General features: G+C 40.7%; 1 protein-coding gene across 2 annotated transcripts in view; it reads right to left on the bottom strand.

Annotated features, from left to right (window-relative positions):
• Positions 1–6,425: 6,425 nt before the first annotated feature.
• iqgap2 (IQ motif containing GTPase activating protein 2) overlaps positions 6,426–24,149 on the bottom strand; it is a 393,779-nt gene continuing 376,055 nt past the window's right edge. The window contains exons 33-38 of one of the 2 annotated variants that reach the window (XM_041185732.1): positions 19,502–19,589; positions 16,913–17,125; positions 16,424–16,584; positions 16,132–16,314; positions 14,355–14,463; positions 6,426–9,299 (exon numbers count right to left, since the gene is read on the bottom strand). In XM_041185732.1, the coding sequence (XP_041041666.1) occupies positions 9,186–9,299; positions 14,355–14,463; positions 16,132–16,314; positions 16,424–16,584; positions 16,913–17,125; positions 19,502–19,589 (868 nt within the window). In that variant the 3' untranslated portion in view covers positions 6,426–9,185. The remainder of the gene's footprint in view (positions 9,300–14,354; positions 14,464–16,131; positions 16,315–16,423; positions 16,585–16,912; positions 17,126–19,501; positions 19,590–24,149) is intronic. The other variant, XM_041185733.1, reaches the window with a different exon arrangement.

Below are 24,149 nucleotides of genomic sequence, written 5' to 3'. Positions count from 1 at the left end.
GCAAGGTTTATTGGCCCGTTTTCTCTGGGCCCTCTCCTTGGCCAGCTGAGATTTTCATTTCTGCTTGCCTCTTTCAATGCCCTTCCAAACAGTCAGCCTCGAGAAGTTCTGTCTGTCAGTGACTGTCTCCCAGTTTTCAGGAATAATGTCCATAATTTTTAGTGGAGGTATGGACACTCAGGTGGTGACATAGTTGCCAGTTCACTGTACATAAGATCTTTGGGTATACAGCTGTTACCCATTTGTTGAACTTGAACAAGCCAGTGCAGACATGTTGACTTAGCAATTAGTGTATGCTGATGGAATTAGCATGCTCCAGGGCCTCTATATTGGTGACATTGTTCTGCCAAGGGATGCCGAGAATACATCTGAGACAGTGAAGGTGGAAACTGTTCAACCTTTTCTTCTGTTTAGCATATGTGGTCCAGGTCTCAGCAGAGCAGAGCACAGAGGATGCAGGCTTGCTAAACTCAGTTTGGTGCTCAGTCAGGTAATCATTGTTCCCCATTATCTTGCTCAACTTGTACATAACAGCTGAAGCTTTTCCAATAAGCATATTGATTTCAGCATCAAGTGAGAGATTGCTGCTGATTGTGGAGCCTAGATATGTGAAGCTATTAACAACCTCCAGCATCACATTGTCAATGCTGGTAGCTGGTGGTATGACAACATCCTGGACCATGACATTCGTCTTCCTGATACTGGTGGTCAAACCAAACATTTTACAGGCATGAGATAATCTGTCCATTTGCCTCTGAAAATGTTCCTTGGTTTGGAATGTTGGTGTGATATCGTCAGCATAAGGTGAGGATATATATGCTTTAAACTGAGTTGTTAACATTGATGTCATTCATGGCTGCAGTGGAACTTTGACCACAGTTGTAGCAATTTGATGAACACCTCAATTTTTATCGTATATCATCAATACCTTATTGCTGCTATGGCTACAAGAGACATAAGAGCACATTGAAAAGTATTTGCAAAGTTAAGTAGCTACTGTTACAATTAATCAGTGGGAATCAACATAATGACTAATTAACTAGTTTACCAGACAGAACTGTATGGATGACAAAAGGGCCCAGAAGACCATATATAATGCTGCTGAATGTGCTTTGCATGGCAACCAGGGTAATACTCTGGGGACCTGGGTTCGAATCTCACCACAGCTGATGGTGGAATTTGAATTCAATAAAAAAATCTGGAATTAAAAGTCTGATGATGACCATGAAACTATTGTCAATTGTTGTAAAAACCCACCTGGTTCACTAAGTTCCTTTAGGGAAGGAAATCTGTTGTCCTTACCTGGTCTGGCTTACATGTGACTCCAGGCCCATAGCAATGTGGTTGGCTCTCAAAAATGCCTTTTTAACAAGGGCAGTTAGGAATGGACAATAATTGCTGGCCTAGCCAGTGTCGCCCACATCCCATGCATGAATTTAAAAACATAAATAAGGAATGCCAGTGATAGCGTTGTGTGATCTCCCATGTTTGATTGTCAGTATATTTGTCTGTTTGGGAGGATGAATAAGGTTGCCTCTTTCCATATCAATCTGAAAGACTGAGATCATTAGGTAAATAATGTCCTTTGAGTGAAAAATACATCATTACACAAGCAGACAGATTGAGCCAAAGGTTTAAATCATTCAAGTATCATGAAAGGAGTGGAATGTTAGCGTCTCCCTAATAAAGTGGCTGAGGTCACAGGCTCCTGTATAGTATTGTGGGAGGATTTGAAAAGCTTGCCAGCCCACAAAAAGCCTCATTATCTTGCTGTGCTATTTCTTGAAACATAAACAAACTATTGTCCTGCAAAACCTGCAAGAGGAAGAAGAAACAGTCAACACATCATGTGATTCTGAGCATACTGACCTCAAAAGAAGTCCTGTAGCAATTGTAAGAGTTATTTGACTAAGCTGATGTGAATCACTTTATTAAATAATTGAAATGTGAACCTTGAAAGCTCTAATTGATTTATAAATCATTTTGATTTGTGGTATTTAAAAGACTAAGCCCAGCTTATGTACCCAAACTACTTGGAAGTTTTATTTTACAATTTAAGTTGCTACCACACTACATCCTACAATTGCCAGTCGTGAAACATGTGGGCCATTATTCAAACAATTTGCATCTTCAACAATTGTAGGAGTATATATCGGGTCTGGGTAAACCGTTTACTGAGTATTTGCACATAAAAAATGAAACTTTTGCAGATAGTGCTGAATGTGATTTAATACCACAGCACCCAAAGCTTAAAGCTACACCAAAAGTAAATACAAATCCCTCCAATCAAAACTATATCCTTGTAGGCCAGCTGGAGATGGGTAGCATTATGATAAGTGGAGAATACATATAACTTGAGAGAGAGACTAGTTTTCTACACTTCATATGCTCCACAGTCAGTAGAAGGTTCCTCACCAGAGATGGAATAAGAGCTGTTCAAGAAGGGAAAAATAGGAAATAAACTTTGTGAAGCTAAGTGATAGGTGGGTATTTGGAATGGAAAAGCATAATGAAAATCTCCAGACCATTGATAGCAGGAAGCAGCACTGATGTACAATAAAACAGAGGAGGAAGTGCTGCAGGGATTATAACAGTGTTCCAGGACTACTCAAGACTTTACCATGATCTCCCACAGAAAGTCAGCCACAACCAAGGCCCACGTGGATTCCCATAACAACCTGTTTTATCTGGAGTTAAAAAAGATTGTCTAAGATGACTGGCAGAAGGTGGTGGTAGTTAAGAACCGATTATTTTATTTTTGAACAGCAGGCCAGCGGGCCCATAGAGCACTTTGTTGAGGGAGGGAGGTGGAGAGTACAAAGGAACACAAGAGCCATAGGAGGTCACTTAGCCCCTCAAGCTTGTTGCGCTACTCAATGAGGTCATGGCTAACCTGCAATCTAAATACATATATCAACCTTTGCTCCATATTTCTAAACACATTTGGCTAACAATCTCAGATTTAAAATTGACAACTGAACTTGCAACAACTGCCATTTGCAGAAGAGACTGTTCCAATTTTCTATCCATAGTTTTTGACTCTCCAACCAGTGAAACAAGTTTCTCACTCTCTGTCCTATTTGTTCTTAAAGTTTAGAAAACTTTGATCAAATTAACCCTCAACCTTTTATGTTCCAGGGAAATCAACCTAGCTTGTTTAATTTCTCCTTGTAGCTTGACCCTTAGAGTCCAAGAATCACTCCAGTAAATCTAAGCTGCACACCCAAGGCTATTATATTCTTCATAAGGTGTGGTAACCGGAACTGCTCGCAGTACTCTGAGATGTGGTTTAACCAGGGCTTTGTATAGCTGAAGAATGAATTCTACACCCTTGTATTCTTGTCCTCTAGCTATCAAGGCAGCCTTTTTGATTATTTTCTGTAACTGCTTGTGGTATTTTAATGATCTAAATGCCTAGGCCCCCAAGTCTCTTTGGACCTCCACTATTACTAGCTTTACATTGTTCAGATAGTACCTTATTAGAGGGATTGAACATCCATGGTGAAAAGGAAATTATATGGGCTGGAGAATTTGAAAACTTTTAAGGAGCTGGGGGTCAAAGGAGTCACGGATAGAGGTGAGTAGGTACATACAGAAATAACTGGAAAAAAAGACTAACTAGCCCATCTAATCCATCCCATGTAGTTGTGATATTGTACATATCATGATACAAACACTTCCAACCAATGTAGACTCAGGGAATTATTTGATAGAAATCAAAATACGAAAACCTAAGTCACTCAGGAAAAGATCACCTGTAAAATTCCTTTCTGACCATATAGATGATAAACTAACCCAGGAGACCACATCGACTCTAATATATTTATGACCGCAACTTGGATTCGTACCTTTAAAACAGTAAAACGTCCCACTTAGCAGGAGCATTATCAAACAAATTTCAATGCCGAGTCACTTAAGGATATTTCAGGATTGGTGATCAAATGCTTTGCCAAAGACATAGAGGAGCATCTTAAAGAAAAGAGAGTTTGAAGAGTTTAGGGAGGGAATTCCCAAGCTTAGGACCTAGGCAACTGAAGACTTGGCAGTCAGTGATGGTGTGCTTAAAACTGAGGGTGTGCAATTGATCTCTTGTATGAGGGGCTCGGCTCTCCAACCTAGCCAGAGGTAGGTTCAGCTCATTCTTGAAATAGCCGTCTTAGCGAGACAGGGTGGAGGATAGAGTCCAGATAAAAAGGAACTAGTTTCTTGAGAGAGGAACAGACTGAAACAAATCGGTCTGCTGGAATTTACTAATTTCTTTGGTAATGGTAAAAGTTGAATATAGGCGTGTAGGGAGATAATGCCTGAAAGAGATGATACTGATATTAGCCTGGTAAATACTGGCTAGGTGTTACAGGGTCATAGTTCAGAGGAAGATCAGAGAAGTCACTGGGGGAAGAATTTAATGAGCGGCAGAGATTAGGACCCTGCCACTTGAAGAGTCTGTGGAGAATGCATCCCCACCAATCAGAAGCTCATAGCCATTTAATGGTCTAAGCAGTGTTAATTGGCTGGAGGTGGGACTTCTGCCCCTCACTCAGAAGGAAGTCCTAACTCAGGGTTGCCTAACTCAGTTTGGTTGGCTGGCAGCTCTGTAGTCCCAGCTGCCCCATCTGGAGTAGTGGCCACAGCTGGGACTTCAAGCAATGCAGGAGCGCACAGAACCAGTTTGGGGTCTCATGGCAGGGACAGGAGGGGAGGCCCAGGGATGGGAGAGGGTGGGGAGGGCACCCAATCTGGAAAGGGGGTTAAGTGAGGGAGGTGCACACCCACCCACCACCTCAACTCTCCTGTCCGAGGCCTGAGCTGGGTGACCTGCCGGGCATACTCCTCCCTGAATCCCTCCTGTTGGCCACAAAATTGAGACTGGGATGGAAAGCAGCCCTTAAATGGCCATTAATTGGTCACTGAAGAGCCTCAATTGGGTTGAAAGCAGACAGGGCGTCCTAGGCCTCACCCGTGCCCCCAAAAAATTACTAACAGGTTGATGGCAGGTGGGAAGGACACCCTAGGTAATTTTCAGCTACCAACAACCCCCCCCCCCCCACCCACCACCACCACCACCACCACTCCTGCAAAGCCGCCAGCAGGGGCCTGGAAAATTCTGCACAGGAGTTTGATGAATGGTACCCATCTAACCTCATGCTTGTGTTTTTCCTTTGCAGTTGCTGATCGACTTGCTGTTTATTTCCAGCATTTATTGCTTTTGTTTCAGGTTTCCATCAAGTGAAGCTTTCCCTTTATATTTCATATCTGAAAAAAGCATTGTGGATTGTGCAATGAAATGCAAACAGTAATGTTTAGCAAATGTGTAAAGATTGCTCGATGTAACCCCTTGCTTATGCTATTATTTGGAACATGATTGAGATGCTCAAAGTAGCCAAGAAAAAGATCAAATGACTGTCAACCTGGTCTTGGGATTCTTCGCAACCATTTTTTGGCATAGGTTGCACTCAACTCTCACTAAGACAACATGGTCATCAAGTTTGTTTATATTGCTCCATGGGCCACATAATGCCTCGGGGCCTGAAAGCATTTACATAATGAAAACCAATTCCTTTTGGGTTTTCTATGTGGGAACAAGAAGGGGGCAGGACAGCACAGGACATCGCCTTATTACAATACAAAAGTAGGAGACCATGGGCAGAATTTTTCCATCCGTGAGCAGGAGGCGGGGCCCAACGCAAAGATGACACGGGATGACGTCGGGGGGAACCCCCGTCATCCCGCCCCATTTAAATTTTCAGGAAGGCAGGGGCGCAGCTAAATCTGCTGTCCGCCCGCCAACCTGTCAGCGGCCAATTGAGGCCATTGACAGGGTAGTTAAATCAATTAAAGGCCCTGCCCATCCAACCTTAAGGCTGGCAGGTCCGTCAGGAGCCCCAGCGGGCATCTGAAAAAACATGAAACCTCATCCACTGGTGGGATGAGGCTTCATGTCAGTTTTAAAAAACTTTAATAAAGTTTCTGTTTCTGTGATATTTATTAACATGTCCCATCTCGTATGACATTGTCACATGAGGGGGACATGTGAATAATTTTTTTATTTTTCTATTTTTTAAACTTTCAAAAACTTTCAGCGCTCTCCCTGAGGCAGCACTTAGCCTCAGGGAGATGTGTGCTCTTTCGTGCGCATGCACGATTAGAGCGTACTCTGGTAATTGGGGAATCCCCCCCGCACAGGAAGCGCTATCGGGCGGCCTGCTGGACAGGCCTTAATTGGCCCGCGACGATCGGCTGCCTGCCCGCCTCCAAGTCAGTGGGGCCCGTCCACCCAGCCATCAAGGGCAAAATTCTGCCCCATGTGTGGTGCTGGTTAACTGCAATTTGACAACAATATGTTCAGCAGATAGCTTCACAAAGGCTTATCAAACAGGGCTATGTTACAACATGCAGATTGAAAAAGGTTGGTGAACAACGAGAGGGAAGAAGCATGTTCTTTTTTAATTACTATAAAATTACAACATATATTTTCTTTAGATGAATCTCCACAACATAATATTCATTAGGACAAAGAAGTGATGGCATCAGGTACAAGAGAAAGGAAATTCACTTCCACTAGTTAATCATATGTATGGAACCACAAAATGGTTGCTACTATCAGCTTTCATTTATTAACCTGTTGGGGTGCAAACCACTTGCATCAGAACTGTAATTATCTGCTTTAGTTTGATATTAGATTTAAAGTTAGGCCTCGAGAAGCTGGAAATTGGGAAACATATTGTGTGGCTCCAACTGAGAGTTTTAACACAGCTTACACATGACCACAATTTGATTAAAAACAAAGGAAATTAATTTTTTTTAAAATCAGAAGATATTTATGGGAGAAGCTTTATGCTAATAAGCAAAAACCACAAATCTAATAAAAATCATCACAATGAGGCCGCATGTTCACATTGGAAGAAAACAAAATCAACAGAATTGAAACTCTTTAGGTAGATTTATTTTACACAATTTGACAAGGCAGACAACTATTGAAAAATCAATGTTGTCAAACAAGATTCCAATATTTTGGTTTTAAAAGAATAGCTATAAATAGCCAACACTGGGGGACAGAGCAGTTTACATACAAAAGGCACAAACTGTTGGTTTGAACTGACGTAAATAAATCAATCACTAGAGCCAAATCATTACTTTATTACCATTCTACAGGTAGCACACATTGGCTGGAAATATATTTTTGGCCATTAGGCAGTAGTGCATATTTATTATCTCGTAATGTATAAATCATAATATTTTAACTTTTTACATTGAATATTTAAAATGGAATGTTTTCATAACTGGAATTGTACACTGCATTTAAAGCCAACTATTTAAATAAATGATTAATTTTAATTATTCTTAAACTAAATAAGCAACATTGGAAACACTTGTGCTTGGAGGTCAGATCAATGCTGCCTTGCCTTAGTAACAGAAATTGAAGCCACATTGTTCTATTATTTTTATTTTAAGAATCAATAATCAGAATTATAGGGTCCCATAAATTTGTTTCTAAATCACGACTAAAATTCACGAATGGCAAGTGTAATTTTAAATTCTACATTTCTAGTTCTTCTGTAACCTGCTCAATTACACCAGCGCATAAAGCTATGTCTGCACTGATAACAGAAAAGTTAAACCATCAGATTAAAGATAAACATTAAAAGGTTATAGAATTTGATTTGTACCTATATTGTATACTTTATTATTGGGCAATCACAAGCAAATTTTCAAACTGATATGCATGTAACAAATGGGAGCTTCATGGAACCCCTATTTAGAATACTCACTTTGAAAGTCATAAGGAATTATTGCTGTGAAAGGTGTATGGAATTAATTGCTGGTTAAGACAATTTATTGTTATGAACACTGTAAAGGATTTTGGGGTAGTCAGGTGATTCATTTAATTCATTGGACAGCATTATTTAAAGGTTTGTAATGCACAACTCAATTGTAAGTATTGATTTCTTCTTAGTGAGCAGCATATTTAGGTTTCAACTTAGACCTGAGTTACTCGGACAGATATTTTTCCTGAATTTCTCTGTAATATAGCTTTTATGTTAGAGGCACACCAGAAATGTACGGATATTGTGGACAAATGTATTGCAGATATGCACATGGTTATATGAATCAAGAGACTCTGGTATTGTCACTGAACGAAAGCACAACTTGAATCATGAAGCATCAAAAATTTCCAACTGAAACACTAGTGATGCAGCTTTACATCTTGCATCCTACAGAGTTTACATTTGGATTAAGGCATTTCCTTCAATGTGAACCTAACAAAAACAAAATCAAACTTGAAAAGATTCTTAGACCCTTAGAGGCAAGGTGGCATTTTATCAGTAATGCTCAGCTACAAGCGAAGCAACAGGCAGAAGTTATAGCCAAAATCATCAAGCAGGATCTAAGTAGGATTTTTCTGTTGGCTTTGTATTCATAATTTTATTGTGTTAATGTGCTGCTTCTGCCCTGATTAAACCACAAACAGCCTTTAAAAGTTAAATCACAAAGTAGCAAAAGTCACTTTGAAAATGGAATCTTGTTAGACCGAAGTTGTTTTTTGAAGAGGCATTATTGTTTAAATTCCAGATTTTTCTTTTTCAAATAGATTGCTACTTTTATCATTATTTTGACATTAGTTTGTGAAAATTAGAAAAAGCCGTGTGCAGCCTGACTATCAGCAAACCTATAATCGAAGGCATGATCAAGAGACAGGAAACTGGGCTGTTATTATGTTAAAATCACTAGGAATAGAAATGAACCCTCGACTGGGAAATGTATTATGCATCTGCAGTAGTTCTACAGCTAAGAGAATTTTAAACTGGGCTTAATGTATTTAATACTTTTTTAGAAATCCAATTAAGTGCAGTGTTAAATAAAACAAAGAAACTCAACAGCAAATGATCCACATGCACCCATTCTCTGATACAATATTTTTCTGTATCAGCTTTTCAAAATTAGAAATCTAAGCTGAGGACTGTTGAAAACACAAAGGCGGTTTGGTTCATATGCAGAAAATACAATGGCAGAGATCAGTTTTGGTCCAATACTGTGATATGTTTTCCTTAAAAAAAAGCAATACAATTGATATTTCAAATATCACTGTGATCCTGCGATTGCTTGTGAACTTAACATTTGCTTAATTGATGAGGAGGAAAGATTTTAGTATGAATTCAACTGTCAGGACTGCCAATATTGATGGTTCACTTTCCATAGAATTTTTTATTCAGTAGGAAAACTAGCAGATTTACGTTGACTTTGGCCTTGCCAAACATCTTCATGACGGTCACACCTTCATACTGTAGCTCCAGCAGGTCCTGTGGAAGTGAAATCCATTCATTAATTCCTTCTAACTCGCAAGAGTAAAATGCGCAAACATTATCCACGTGTTACATTGTCCGAGTCTGTCTTTAGAAAATAAAAACAGGATTAACTGAACAAGCAGGCAGTGAAAATAAAGTATAGATGCAACTTGTGGCAGCTATAATTTGAACACAGAGTTATCAATATCCTACCATAGATACAGGGCCATATTAAAGTTATGGGGTGGGACGGCAAGAGAGCCGGGGTGGGGGAGGGGTTATACGGTCAAGGGGGAGACACACACTCAGGGGAGGGGGGAAGACACACGAGGGGGAAAACAACACACAGTCGCGGGGCGTGGGGGTGACGAGAGATCCTCCCAAAAGGCACATTAGCGAACCAGATGGGTTTTTACAACAATCGGGGATAACTTCATGGTCACTATTGCTAAGACAAGCTTTACATTCCAGATTTATTTTAATTGAATTTAAATTCCACCAGGACTTGAACCCATGCACTAGCAGAGCATTGGCCTCGGTCTCTGGATTACTAGTCCAGTGACATTACCACTACATCACCATCTCCCTATAAATGACTGAAAGGCTGAAGGAAAAACTATTAGGGTATAAATGGAAGAAGAAATTCTCATTTATTTAACAGCTTTAGCACCAAGGATGCATAAAACTATAAAGACTGATAGGGAGAAAAGGCAGCAGTAAAGAAATTGCCTCAAGTGAATGGCATGCATCAAAACAGGCCTGTGCCTCCACACAACTGAATTAAAAATAAGGTCCACAGAGTATGGTTGTACAAACCACAATATTTTTTTGTTCATTTCTTCCTGGGATGCGGGTTTCACTGGCTAGACTTGCATTTACTACCCATCCCTAATTGCTCTCGAGAAGGTGGTGGTGAGCTGCCTTCTTGAACCATTGCAGTCCATGTGGTTTAGGTACATCCACAGTGCTGTTAGGGAGCGAGTTCCAGAGTTTTGACTCAGCGACAGAGAAGGAATGACGATAGAGTTCAAAGTCAGGGAGGGTGTATGACTTAACAGGGACCTGCAGGTGGTGGCGGTCTCATGTGTCTGCTGGCCTTGTCCTTCCAGGTGGTAGAGGTCATGGATTTAGAAGATGCTGTCGAAGCAGCCTTGGTAAGTTCTGCAATGCACCTTGTACATAGAACAAGCTGCTACCGCTGTGCATCAGTGATGGAAGGAGTGAATGGGGTGCAAATCAAGCGGGCTGCTTTGTCCGGATGGTGTCAAGCTTCTGAGTGTTGTGGGAACTTTACTCATCCAGGCAAGTGGGGAGTATTCCATCACGCTCCTGACTTGTGCCTTGTAGATGGTGGGCAGGCTTTGGGGAGTCAAGTGGTGAGTTATTCACCACCGAATTCTCAGTCTCTGACCTGCTCTTGTAGCCACAGTATTCAGTTAGTTAGTCCAGTTCAGTTTCTGGTTAATGGTAGCCCCAGGATGTTGATAGTGGGGGATTCAGTGAAGGTAATGTCAATAAAAGTCAAAGGCAGATGGTTTGATTCTCCTTTGTTGTAGATAGTCATTACCTGGCACTTATGTGGTGTGAATGTTATGTGCTACACATCAGCCCAAGCCTGGATATTGTCCAGGTCTTGCTGGATATGGACACAGACTGCTAAGGTATTTGAGTAATTGCAAATGGCATTGAACATTGTTTAATCTGTTGGGTTAAGCTACTGACTTCATGATGGAAGGAGGGTCAGTGATGAAGCAGCTGAAGATGGTTGGTTCTAGGTCACTGCCCTGAGGGACTCTTGCAGTGATGTCCTGGAGCTGAGATGACTAACCTCCAACAGCCACTACCATCTTCCTTTGTGCTAGGTATGACTCTGACCAGCGGGGTGTTTTCCCCCGATTCCAATTGACTTCAGTTTTTCTAGGGCTCTTTGATGCCACACTCGGTCAAATGCTGCCTTGATGTCAAGAGCAATCACTCTCACCTCACCTCTGGATTTTAACTCTTTTATCCATGTTTGGATCAAGACAGTAATGAGATCAGGAGCTGAGTGGCTCTGGCAGAACCCAAACTGAGTGTCAGTGGGTAGGTTATTGCTAAGTAAGTGCTGCTTGACAGCACTGTGAAAGACACCTTCCATCACTTTACTGATGATCGAGAGATGATTGAGATGGGCGCTAATTAGCTGGGTTGTATTTGTTCTGCTTTTTGTGGCCAGGGCATATCTGGGCAATTTTTCACATTGGCGGATAGATGCCAGTGTTGTAGTTGTACTGGAATAGCTTGGCTAAGAGGTGCAGCTAATTCTGGAGCACAAGTCTTCAGTACTATTGCTGGAATACTGTCAGAGTCCATAGCCTTTGCAGTATCCAGTGCCTTTAGCTGTTTCTTCATATTACGTGGAGAGAGTCAACTTGGCTGAAGACTGGCATTTGTGATGCTGGGGAGGCTGAGATGGATCATACACCTGGCACTTCTGGCTGAAGATGGTTGCAAATATTTCAGCCTTGTCTTTTGTATTGATGTGCTGGGCTCCCCCATCATTGAGGATGCGGATATTGTCTAGTTCCTCCTGTTAGTTAATTGTCCACCAGCATTCACAACTGCAGAGCTTAAATCTGACCCGTTAGTTGTGGGATCGCTTAGCTCTCTCGATTGCATGTTGCTTCTGCTGTTTGGCATGCAGGTAGTCCTGCATTGTAGCTTCACCAGGTTGACACCTCATTTTTAGTTATGCCTGGTGCTGCTCCTGGCATGCCCTCCTGCACTCTTCATTGAACCAGAGCTGGTCCCCTGGCTTGATATAATTGCAGAGCGGGGGATATGCTGAGCCACGAGATTACAGATTGTGCTTGAGTACAATTCTGTTGCTGCTGATGGCCCACAGCATCTCATGGATGCCCTGTTTTGAGCTGCTAGATTTGTTCAAAATCTATCCCATCTAGCACAGTGATAGTGTCACACGACACGATTGAGGGTATTCTCATTGTGAAGGCAGGGCCTCATCTCCACAGGGACTCTGCACTGGTCACTCCTACCAATACTATCATGGGCAGATGCATATGGGACAGGTAGATTGGTGAGGATGAGGTCAAGTAGGTTTTTTGCTCTTCTTGGTTCCCTCACCTCCTGCTGCAGACCCAGTCTAGCAGATATGTCCTTCAGGACTTGGCTAGCTTGGTCAGAAGAAGTGCTACCGAGCCACTTTTGGTGATGGACATTGAAGTCCACCACCCAGAGTCCATTCTGTGCCCTTGCCACCCTCAGTGCTTCCTCCAAGTGATATTCAACATGAAGGAGTAATGATTCATCAGCTGAGGTAGGAGGGACGATAGGTGGTAATTAGCAAAAGGCTTCCTTGCCCATTTTTGACCTGATGTCATGAGACTTCATGGGGTCCAGAGTTGATGTTGAGGACTCCCAGGGCAACTCCCTCCTGACTGTATACCACTGTGCCACCACCTCTGCTGGGTCTGTCCTGCTGGTGGTACAGGTGATGGCAGTGTCAGGGACATTGTCTGTAAGGTATGATTCTCAGAGTATAACTATGTCAGGCTGTTGCTCATCTAGTCTGTGGGACAGCACTCCCAATTTTGGCACAAACCCCAGATGTTAATAAGGAGAACTTTGCAGGGTGGACAGGGCTGGGTTTGCTGTTGTCATTTCCAGTGCCTAGGTCGATGCCAGGTGGGCCATCTGGTTTCATTTCCTTTAGGCTTTTTAGTGATTTAGTACAACTGAGTTGTTTGTCAGACCATTTTACAGGGTAGTTATTGCTGTGGGTCTGGAGACATACGTAAACCAGGCCAAGGTGGCAAATTTCTTTCCCTAAAGGGAAAAAGTAAACCAGATGGGTTTTTCAGACAATCAACAACGATTTCAAGCTCTCCGTACTGAGACTAGCTTTTAATTTCAGATTTATTAATTGAATTTAAATTCCACTGGCTGCCATGCTGGGATTTGAACACATGCCCCAGGATATTAGCCTGGGCCTCTGGATTACTAGTCCAGCGACATTACCACTACCTTCCCAAGGGAAGCATATTAACCATTTGCTCTATAAACAATATTCGAGAAGACGATCAGCTTTTTGAAAGAGATTGACATTCAAGTGGCGAATGGAGTTTCCATACAAATATTTAATAGTTTCCCAGCACTTGCGTTTCCTGTGTCCAGCCTCCCAATCTCCATTTGTGGATGGAGGAGTCAAGTGGAAGAATGATGCTTCCCACATGAAAGCAGGGAGGGGAGATCTATGGGAATGGCAGTGTGACACAGTCGAGGCCCCAGTCATCCAGTGTTAAGAAACAAAAGACTCTGTGCCTTTTTTTTCTACAGGTCTAATTAAGTAGAATTTTGAAGTTAAGGTAGCTGTATTACAATTCTACAGGCTCTTAATCCTTAACTATCATTGGTCTATCAAAGACAAAACCTATACTCTTGCTGTCTTTAGGATTTCCCCATTTTTTGTATCTTAAAAGGTATGTTTCATTGTGCAAGAAGTTTAGGTTAAAAAGTAGCTGTTTACAAGAAGAGGTACTGAGGAATCTAACAATAGAACTGTTACAAAACAAAGTGGAATCAGTCATGCATTCAAATATGCAGACCTCCAAGAAATAAACCTTTTTTTTTAGTCCAAATGAGGACGCAAGTTCTAACCACAGAATTTAGTGGTTTGGAGTGTATCTCTTTAAAGATATATTGGCGTGTTTTCAGGATGCTTTCAGGCTGCTTATTTTGTAGCTTCCATATTAGTACAAATGTACAGAAAAGGTTATGCACCTGTTCCATGAACCTATGGGATATTTGTCTCAGTGCCGGTGCTTATAACGGCAGCCTTGACAATCAGTATTTGTATGTTGGAAGTCACTCTCACAGTGGTTTTTCAAAAAGCAACACATTATGCAACTGCCTGGTGATTCATAAAAGTTGGGCTCAGAGCTGAGAAAACATCTCCATAATTACCCTGAAAGCAAAAGTCTAAAATTAACAAATACAGTCATGATTCGAGATATTCTCAAATCTTCCAGAAGCTGCTAAATCATAAGCAAAGCTGACAGCTCTATTCTCTACCTGAAAATGAAGTTGTACTTTTTCCATCTCTACCCCCATGAACTTGGCCTTGACTTCAAAGTCTCCCACTTCCTCGCTTGGTGTGATGTCAAAGAGGACATTCTTAAACCTAACAAAAGATAAAGCAGAATTGGGAGGTCAAATAAACCCAATAACTATCAGGATCATTTCAAAAGGAAGAGGAGATTGTAGCATTTTAATAGTATCAGCAGAGTTTGCATAGCATTCAAAGAAAATTCTATGATTGTATTCTTTAAAGGAAGATCTACAAGCATTCATCTTTAAACTTACAAAACACTTTATGGTTCCAGTGAAAATCAGGTCAACTCTATGCTAAATCTTTAAGAATGACAGCTAAGGCCTCAGTTAGAGACCAATTCTGAGCACCACACTTTACCCAGATGTCAAAGCCTTTGAGAGGTAATAAAGGAGATTTACCAGAATGGTACAGGATGAGGAGTGACTAGAGAAGCCGGGATTGTTCTCTTTGGAACAGAGGTGGCTAAGGAGAGATTTAATAGAGGAAATCAAACTTGAGGGGTTTAAACAGAGTAAATAAGGAGAAACAGTTTCCACTAACATGTGGGTCAAAGAACAGGCTACAGGTTTAAATTTAACAGAAGAACCAGAACGCATAAGAGGACAATTAAAAAAATATATAGTGAGTTATAAAATGGAATGCACTGCAAGAAAAGTTGATGGAAGCAGATTCAAAAGCAACTTTCAAAAGGGACTAGATAAATACACAAAAAAAAATTGCAGGGGTATTGGGAAATGAGGTGGTTGGGGTAAGGGAAGGTAGGAAATGAGTGTTCCAATGAAAAGCTCTTTCACTGAGCCAGCACAATTGTTTGAATGGCTCCCTTCCACGCTAAAAATCTAGCATTCTTCCCTTTTGCTGATAAGCTCCAAAGTTATTTAATACCGACATCTATATGCAACATTTTAAATTGACGCTTCATGGATTTCTCTGCTTTTATTTCCCAAATTTGAACCCAAGTAATGAGCAGTGGGGAAATAGAGCACTTGAATAAAAAAAACTTTTAACGTCACAGTTACATTTATTTATTAGTTAACCACAGGATCCCTGGTTTATAAACATAACTTTCCTTGAGTACGTGTATGAAAGCACAATGAAGCGAGACAACATTTGTACACTAAATGTGGCTCATGCCATTGTTCCCACATAAGTTCTGACTCAGACAAGCTGTAGCACAGTATGTGCACTCAACACATGACACAATTTCCGGGATATAAATACTGACTTATGCGGTCACTGCTGTACAGATGGTCGCATTAATCATTGGCCACAGTGATATATTAATACATGAGGGAGCTGGAGGTGTACTTCTTTGAACTATTTATAACTTTGTGCAGATTGATAAAATGCAGACCCGGAGCCATCAGCAGAAGTCATTCATTCAGTGCTTTCAGTTAGTAGAATAGTACCAATTCGATTTCTATACTTGTTATAATTGCTCCTGTTGATGTCTTTAATCCTTTAGGAGGATGTAAACTCAGAAAACCCAAGCTAATGAGATGAAAGTATTCATCTACAGACAAGTGGATGTTATGCTAAGCAGTAATTAAATTATTAAGCCTCAAGTTAACATCATGGGTCACAGTGGAATTTTACGAATGTTGTTCATTAGTTCCTAAGCGCATCAAGTTGCTAGTAAACATGCAGATATCTAGACACTAAGATAGCATAGTACTGTAACATTTCACAGCAGTCTAGTAATTTAATATCCTTTTCAATAAAGTTATTGTTACTCACTGGTTGGATTGAAGTCCTTCAATTTCCAGAATAACACCTTTTTCATGCAGGCGAGCTGCTGTGTAGCGCAAAGTCGACTGTTTCATTTTTTTGTTACCCTTTTCTTCTCCTTTTCCATCTAACTTTATTGATCGCCGGGCATTCCTGAAATTTACCCAAGAAAAGCCTTCATAATCTGACCATCTAAGTGATTTACAAAGTAGTAATTGAATATTGTTTGAATATTAAGCTTATGTGGTTTACTCAACTACGTTAATAGAGTTTACTGAATTGAACTATATCATTTGCCTACTTTCTTGTTAAGTTGTCCAGGCAGGTTTTAATATAGGTATTGTAATAATTATTCTGTTCTTCGTAAAACTTGGCCTTGGAATTAAGTGCACTCAATGTCTGCTGCAACTTCACAAGTTCAGCCTTGCGACGCTGTCGATACCTTCGCTGGTTCCGAATATCCTGAAACAGAAAAGGTCTTTGCAGTTGATATGGATTTCTCTTCTTTTAAAGAAACTCTTACCTAAATTTAATGCAAATATATCAAAAAGTGAATTTTAATCAGATCATTGCAAGATTGCAGGCATTTTCAAATGTGTCTCTATTAGGTGGACACTATTAGGTGTCTTTCAACCAAAATAAATGCGAGAATGTGGCAGTTTCAAATAGTGACCTGCAATACGATCTAAAGCAATTGTAGACAGTATTCAGAAAGCCTTGGGCTCAGTAATGTATGTTAGTGTACAGGCAAGAAAATCCCAATTAAATACCTAGCTTCTTTTCTCTATACCTTTGCAATGTCATTTATTAGCTCTTGGTATTTATTTGATGATGAGACCAGGCCAGCCTGTTCTAGTGTCCGAAGGTTCCTCTGGATTTTCCTTTTTTTCTGTTCAATTGGGAGTTGCCCATCTTCGAGCATAGACTGACTATGTTTCATTTTGTCAGGAACTTTGGAATCCAGTAGAGCACGCTTCTCAACCACCTTCAAGTGATTGGCTTCCTAATAAGTTGTACAAAGATTTAAATCAGCTGACATATGTACACATTAACAAGACCATGCATGTATACTATTATCCTGGTAAAAATCCTCAGTGAAACTAAAATGATCAGTGAACCATTTCCATTCACTCAGCACAGAAATGATCTCCAGTTGTTTTTTGATACACAAATAAAGCAGAGGTAAGTACTGCATTTAAAATATTTAGCTCATCCACTGTAAATAGACATTTTTCCACAACAGCAAGTTCACAAAAGATCGCATTATATCAACAATTCCACAGATTCAGGACTCTAAGTTACTATGGAAACCAGTCCTCACATTCCTTTATAACTATATCACTAGAAATACCATCTAGCTGGAGTATGAGTAGTTCAACAAACATCCCACCTTAAACTAAAGGCAAATTGCAGGCATACAATTCTAACAAGTAATGTGTACTACATTTATTATGCTCCTTTTCATAGGTTTTTCATGTTTATTTCTGCTCATTAACTTCCACATGTGTCCATTTTAAGTGTGGCTTGAATGCCAATGGAAAAATACAGAAGCCAGAAAGGAAAATTATACAGCTGGTGAAGTCAAAATAAATCCATTTATTGACTAATTCAATGACCCGTTACCTCAAATGGGAATTTATAACAGAAGTATGTTATTGTAATTAAACCATGATGGAGAATAATCTCAACACAATACACCAACTACAATGGGATAATACCAGATGGGGAAAACATATAACATACACTTATATTAACATTAGTGCAATAATATTGCTGCACTTCCAAAATGGAAGCCACTTGTCCACCCTATGAAGCAGAATCTCCCCCCTTGTAAGTTTTTTTCTTTATTCTTTCATGGGATGTAAGTGTGCTGACAAAGCCAGCATTTTTTGCCCATCATTAATTGTCCTTGAATTGAACATTTCAGAGGATAGTTAAGAGTCAACCACATTGCTATGGGTCTGAAGTCACATACAGGTCAGACCTAAAGGGAAGGAAGAGTGTACCAGATGGATTTTTACGGCAATCAATGATTGTTTCATGGTCATTATTGCTGAAAGTAGCTTTGTCCTCCAGATTTATTAATTGAATTCAAATTCCACCACCTGCTGTATTCGGATTTGAACTCATTTCCCCAGACATAGTCTTCTGGATTACTAGTCCAGTGACATCACCATTATGCCACCATCTACACCTGTACTGTTTAGGAGTCCCTTAAACTTAGCTTCCTAATGGCTGGGGGGTCCAATTTGCTCCCATTCTGCTTCAGTAGATGCTGCCCAACCTCCATCTCACCCTTATTGTGGATGTCAATACTGCTGCTGCTTGTAGACAGGCATATGCAAATGACTGGCTAATGAGCGTAATCGATCTGGTCAATAGCGCTGTTTCACCCTTGAATGCTGGGGCTGTGTTAGACCCAGGTATTCAGATGTTGAGGAAACTTTGGGTCAAATTGAGCAGCCTGCTAGGAATATTTGAGGACAGAAGGAAAATTGCATAGGCAGTGCATGGCAGCTGCCTCCATTTTCCTGGGGTCTGTTGCAACATGATTCCACTTCCAGACTGGCATGACTCCCTGGTAGAAGCCAGGGAATCTTTGCTTGCCTCTATATGATACAACCCTCTGGGCCAGAACTGCAGTGGGACTAGCAGAAGCATCGTTTCCATTGGTGTAATGGATCAGATAAAAGCCCCAGCCAGTACTTTTAAAGCACCACACTTAAGCTGCACACAGATTTCAAATGACCAAATAGAGGTGCTTACAAAACTTAAACGAGGACAGATGGAACAGCACCCATTTATGTACAATGACATCAGTAATTGGCCTGTTCTTTTAAAGCTACATTCTACTCTTGACAGAAGTGAATGTGGTCAGACCCCCTACTAAAAGTTTGTAACATACCCTAGCACTTTCTTTCAGTATTGCTTTACCTAGGAAAACACTGACTACTATGTTTTCATGGCTCACTCTCTCTTCCCTCCTAGGAGTTTAAATAGTTCATTGGTTTTTGAAATGTTCAGTCTCTTCATTGAATTCCAGGTAGACATTAAATAATGAAGAGTGACGTTACAAACCTGATTGCTTAACAGTTGCTCTGATGCCATCCTTGAACTGAATGGTTGACTTTGCATCAGGCTACAGTTATATTCCAACCAGAGCAATATTAAAATGATGAGGTGGCCTCCCCAAAGGAGTTTCGATTGCTTGTCTTTAAAGGCACTTAGGAGTTGAATTGACATCCAACTGCTGCTATCTAAAGGTCTCAAACTTTCATGTCTCAGTGAATTACATCCCTGACATATCAGTCCTGAGTATCGTCCCATTGATTCCCCTGCAGATTTAAAACTGTTGATGTTTGAAGAAAAAAAATATTACCTGTTGTGAGGAGGCCGGTGTGTCCAAAATTTCAGTCAACGTTTCTCCTGACTGAGTTCTGATCACATCCACAATCAACTGTTTGGTCCTTTTAAAAACAAAAAAACATTTTGTTTGCAGTGGTTAAAGTGGACCAAGAAAGTGGTATACCTGTCTAGTTCTTACTGTCATATACTTAGGAATTTACTCTAGATATTCTTCTTTGGTTCAGTGTCTTAGATCATTCACCTCAAGTTAGAATTATGGTTTCACCTGCCTAGTATCTAGATATTTTTTAATAAGTCCAGCAATTAAACAGAAAATCCTAGTTAACCTGAACTAGAAAGACTAGTATTTAAGGCTATAAATTGTCAAACAAACTAGTTAACCAGGCAGTGGAGAAGCAAACAAACAATAATACCCTCCCTGGAAAAATAATGTCTGAGTTTGCCGCTCTTAACTGCAGTGAAAATTGGTACAAACCCAGGTGCCCTGAATATTAACCTTTATATGGTGGTTTGCTGCCGACAATCTACAGATTCCTTCTGGCACTATGGGGGTAATTTTAACCCTCTTCCTCACTCAAAAGAATTAGGAAGTTAAAATTTGAAAATTTCAAAGCAAAACACAATCCGCCTCGAATCTACCCACTTAAGGTTTTCAGAGAGGCGAGCATCCCTCATTTAAATATTATAAGGCTCTGTGCTCACATTTTATTTGTGTTTAACTTTAGTACTGGCAGGCTGGGATCTCGAAAAACCCGCAACTGAAGTGGGGGGGAGGGGAGCCAAGGGTCAGAGGATGGAACAACCAAGTGCCTTAACTGCACTGCCTGCTGCCCTGTTAACGTCACCAGTGGTTGCATCCCTCACAATCCGATGTCTTGCCCTCCCCACTTCCATTCCACAACAATCATTTCTCTTCTTCTGACCTGTCAGGGTCTCCCACTAATGTCACTCTACCACCTCCTCATTAAATTCAGCAAAACTTGAGGGAAAGATGCTATCCCAGGTTTCCTGACTGCTAAACTGCCACTCCCCAAAACACCATTCCCTCCTTACCTCTCTTAGGCCCTAGTTCTGTATTGTGTCCAAAGTTCAAACAAAACAAACAAGGTGTTTCTTTTTGTTTTAAAGGGCCTGTTGTCTCCCTTGGCCACATACAACATCTCTATTCTGGAAATACTGTAACCAAACAAGGTGAACCATTTCCTTTGAGCAAGCCTGGCATTTAGCCTCACCAGTACAATGACATAAGGAACAAAAGTAAAATCATAAAACATTACAGTCATAGGGCAGAATCTTTAGGTTGGCGTGTGGGCCCATGCACCTGACCCGATTGGACATGAAATTGTGTGTGATGACATCGGGCGAGCATCCCGACATTTTCCTGCACTCAGGCGACATTTCAGTCAGCAGGCGCGCGCGACTGTTATTAAAGTTGTTAAGGTTCCAATTGTCCTTGATTTTTCGTGGTCCTTCCAACCTTACGGTTTGCGGGCGGGAGAATCCGTCAGGCGGACTTTGCATTTTTAATGAAACCTCACTCAAGAACAGGATGAGGTTTCTGTTATTAAATTAAAAAATTAAAATGTATGGGCAGAATTTTCATCATGTATATGTTCAAGTGACTGATTCTGATGCACAGACATTTTCTTTCCCCGATTTTGAAACCTTTACTTCATTTTTTTGAAGTCTTCAGCTCCCTGAGGCAACTCTCTGCCTTCAGGGAGCTTCCATTCAGCGCTCGCCTGTGCCTACATCAGCACTCACCCTACCCCGGCAGCACTGAGTATTTTGGCGCCTGCTTCCCATTGTGGTCGGGAACCAATCGCGGGTGGCAGTCCATTTCCCGGCTGCTCCCAGGCCTGTCGACCCACCCATATGCTGACCTAAAAATCCTGCCCAGAGAGTAATTTACAGCACAGAAGGTGGCCATTTGGCCCAGATTCCATGCTGACTCCCCACAGAGTAATCCAGCCAGTCCCCATTCCCCTGCACGATCCCCGTTACTCCTGCAAGTATATTTCTTTCAAACGTCCATCCAATTTCCTTCTAAAATCTTTGATGGCTTTCACTTCCACCACTCTCGTGAGCAGGGAGTTCCAGGCCATCACCACTCACTGGATATAAAAGTTCTTCCTCACATTCTCCTTACATCTTTCGCTGAAAATCTTAAATCAGTTTACCCTAGTCTTTCTACCATCATCCAGTGGGAAGCTATTTCCCCTGGCTACTTTTTCTAAGCCTATCATAATATATCAATCAGATCTCCCCTCAATTTCCTTTGCTTCAAGGAGAATACTAGCCTTTCCACCTGAGCTCTGTAACTAATGCCCCACCCCTTTCCCCCCAGCCATCCCTAGAACAATTTTGGTAAATCTCCTCTGCACCCTCTTAAAGGCCCGCACATCTTTCATAAAGTGTGGTGACACAATACTTCAGCTGGGGCCGAACCAGAGCTTTATTAAGGTTCAGCATATTTGTACATAATATCTCTACTTATGAAGCCCAAGATCCCATGTGCTTTTCTAACTACTCTCGCAACATGTCCTACCACCTTCAAAGATGAATGCATGTGAGCCCCCAGGTCCCTTTGTTCCTGCACAGAATCTGCCTTTTACAAATTCGTACAAATACAGGCTCTTCTCAATTAACTCAAACCTCTCCAATTGTCTGTTGATTTTTTCCCTGATTACAGATTCCAAACCTTACCCACTACTGATGTTAAACTGACCTGTTTGGAGCTGCTAGGACTGTCCTTACACTCTTTCGCGAATGAGGGTGTCACATTTGCCACACTCTGATCTTCTGGCTCCTCCTCCATATCTGGAGAAGGTTGTAAGATTAAGGCTAGCCCTCCTGTTTAATATTAGACTGTTCCTTGCTTTCCTACATTACTAATCTAAACATTATGATGCAATGATCATCCTTAACCAAATGTTCCCCTCACGGACAGTGAGTCCACATTACAAACAGTTAATTATCTTTCATCAACTTTCTCTGTCACTTCATCAAAAAATTCAATTAGATTAATCAAGCGCAATTTTTCCCACATCACAGATTTTATCTTCAATTTTTTCACCTATATGTGACTTTAAAATGCCCCCAGAATTGACATTAAACACACAATTGCCTGAAACAATCAAAGCTCATGTCTAACTTTAAACAAAAAACTGTAGTTTCTGGAAATCTGGGAGCAGAAAAACAAAAAGTATAGAAAAACACAGTCAGTCATCATCTGTGGAAAGAACATATGTGTAGGCCCTCGGCCAGTTCTGACGATTGGCCCACATTTGAAATGTTAACTCATTTATTGTCATTTTCTGTTGTTTCATATATAACAATGTTATTTAGAGAAATGTTTCGTCACCACTACATTGCAGGTACCTATTTCTTTTAAGAATCTTTTACATTTTCTACTACTGGCAAAAGTATTCACTATAATGAAGCAGGATGAAATCAGTCATTTATGACGAGTTTCATAATTGTTCAGTTGATCACACTCTTAAGAATAATAAATGATTAGTCACCTTATTTGTGTGTTGTGTTACTGCTAGCACACTACATTAAAGTGCTGCTCTACACTCTCGTTTCATTCTTGGTTTTATCATTTGTTGCATAGGTCTCAAGTCAGTATACAATACATGATACAATTCCGAAAAATGAATCAATTGAAAAAATATCAGCCATTTATAAGGCACTAAAACTTCAACTTTCAAAATGCCATTGTCGTCCTCAGCTGTCCCTCAATTCAAGTTTGATATCTATTCAAGGTCGTGAGTGATTGAACAAGCCTATTCATGACCCAAAATGAATACTTCCACTAACATCTGCAAAAAGTATTTAAATAAAGTACAATAGCAAAAGATGTTAAATATTTAAAATTAAAAATATTGTCAGATGACCAGAATTTTGATAGTGTTAGAAGATGCAATAGCCAGCTGGCTGATCTATTTACTGCTATGGAGTAATTCTTGTGCTTACGTTTATTTAACTTTTCTGGTGTGAACTTTCTATAAGAGATAAGGTAATATTTGGCACTTGGAACAGCTGACATTTTCAGTGCTTTTCTTTAATGAACAATACAGCAATTAATTATGTTCTTCAACACAGCATCAGCACCACTTTTTTTTCCCTTTATTCTTTCATGGGAGTGGACGTCACTGGCAAGGCCAGCATTTGTTGCCCATCCCTAACTGCCCTTGGCTTATTAGGCCATTTCAACTACATTGCTGTGGGTCTGGAGTCACATATAGGCCAGACCAGGTAAGGATGGCAGATTCCTTCCTTAAAGGACATTAGTGAACCAGATGGACTTTTACAATCAATGATAGTTTCATAGTCACCATTACTGAGGCTAGCTTTCAATCCCAGGCTTTATTCATTGAATTTAAATTCCAACAGCTGCTATGGTGGGGTTTGAACCCTTGTCCCCAGAGCATTAGCCTGGTCCTCTGGGGTACTAGTCCAGTGACATTGCCACTATGCTACCGTCTTCCTCAGCAGTACAAGAAAAGGACATTGGGAAAGTACTCCACCAAAACATACTCAGAAGCGAAGCAAGATGCCTATGAATATAATTTGCTCACTAGTTAGTGATTGCTTTCACTTTACAAACCATAAACTTCACATACCTAGAGTACTTTTTGTTCAGTGATATACATGCA

Source organism: Carcharodon carcharias, chromosome 4 (genome assembly GCF_017639515.1).
Source record: "Carcharodon carcharias isolate sCarCar2 chromosome 4, sCarCar2.pri, whole genome shotgun sequence".
Lineage (NCBI taxonomy): Eukaryota > Metazoa > Chordata > Chondrichthyes > Lamniformes > Lamnidae > Carcharodon > Carcharodon carcharias.
The sequence above is the reverse complement of the archived record's forward strand: the minus strand, read 5'-3'. Positions and strand labels throughout refer to the sequence as shown.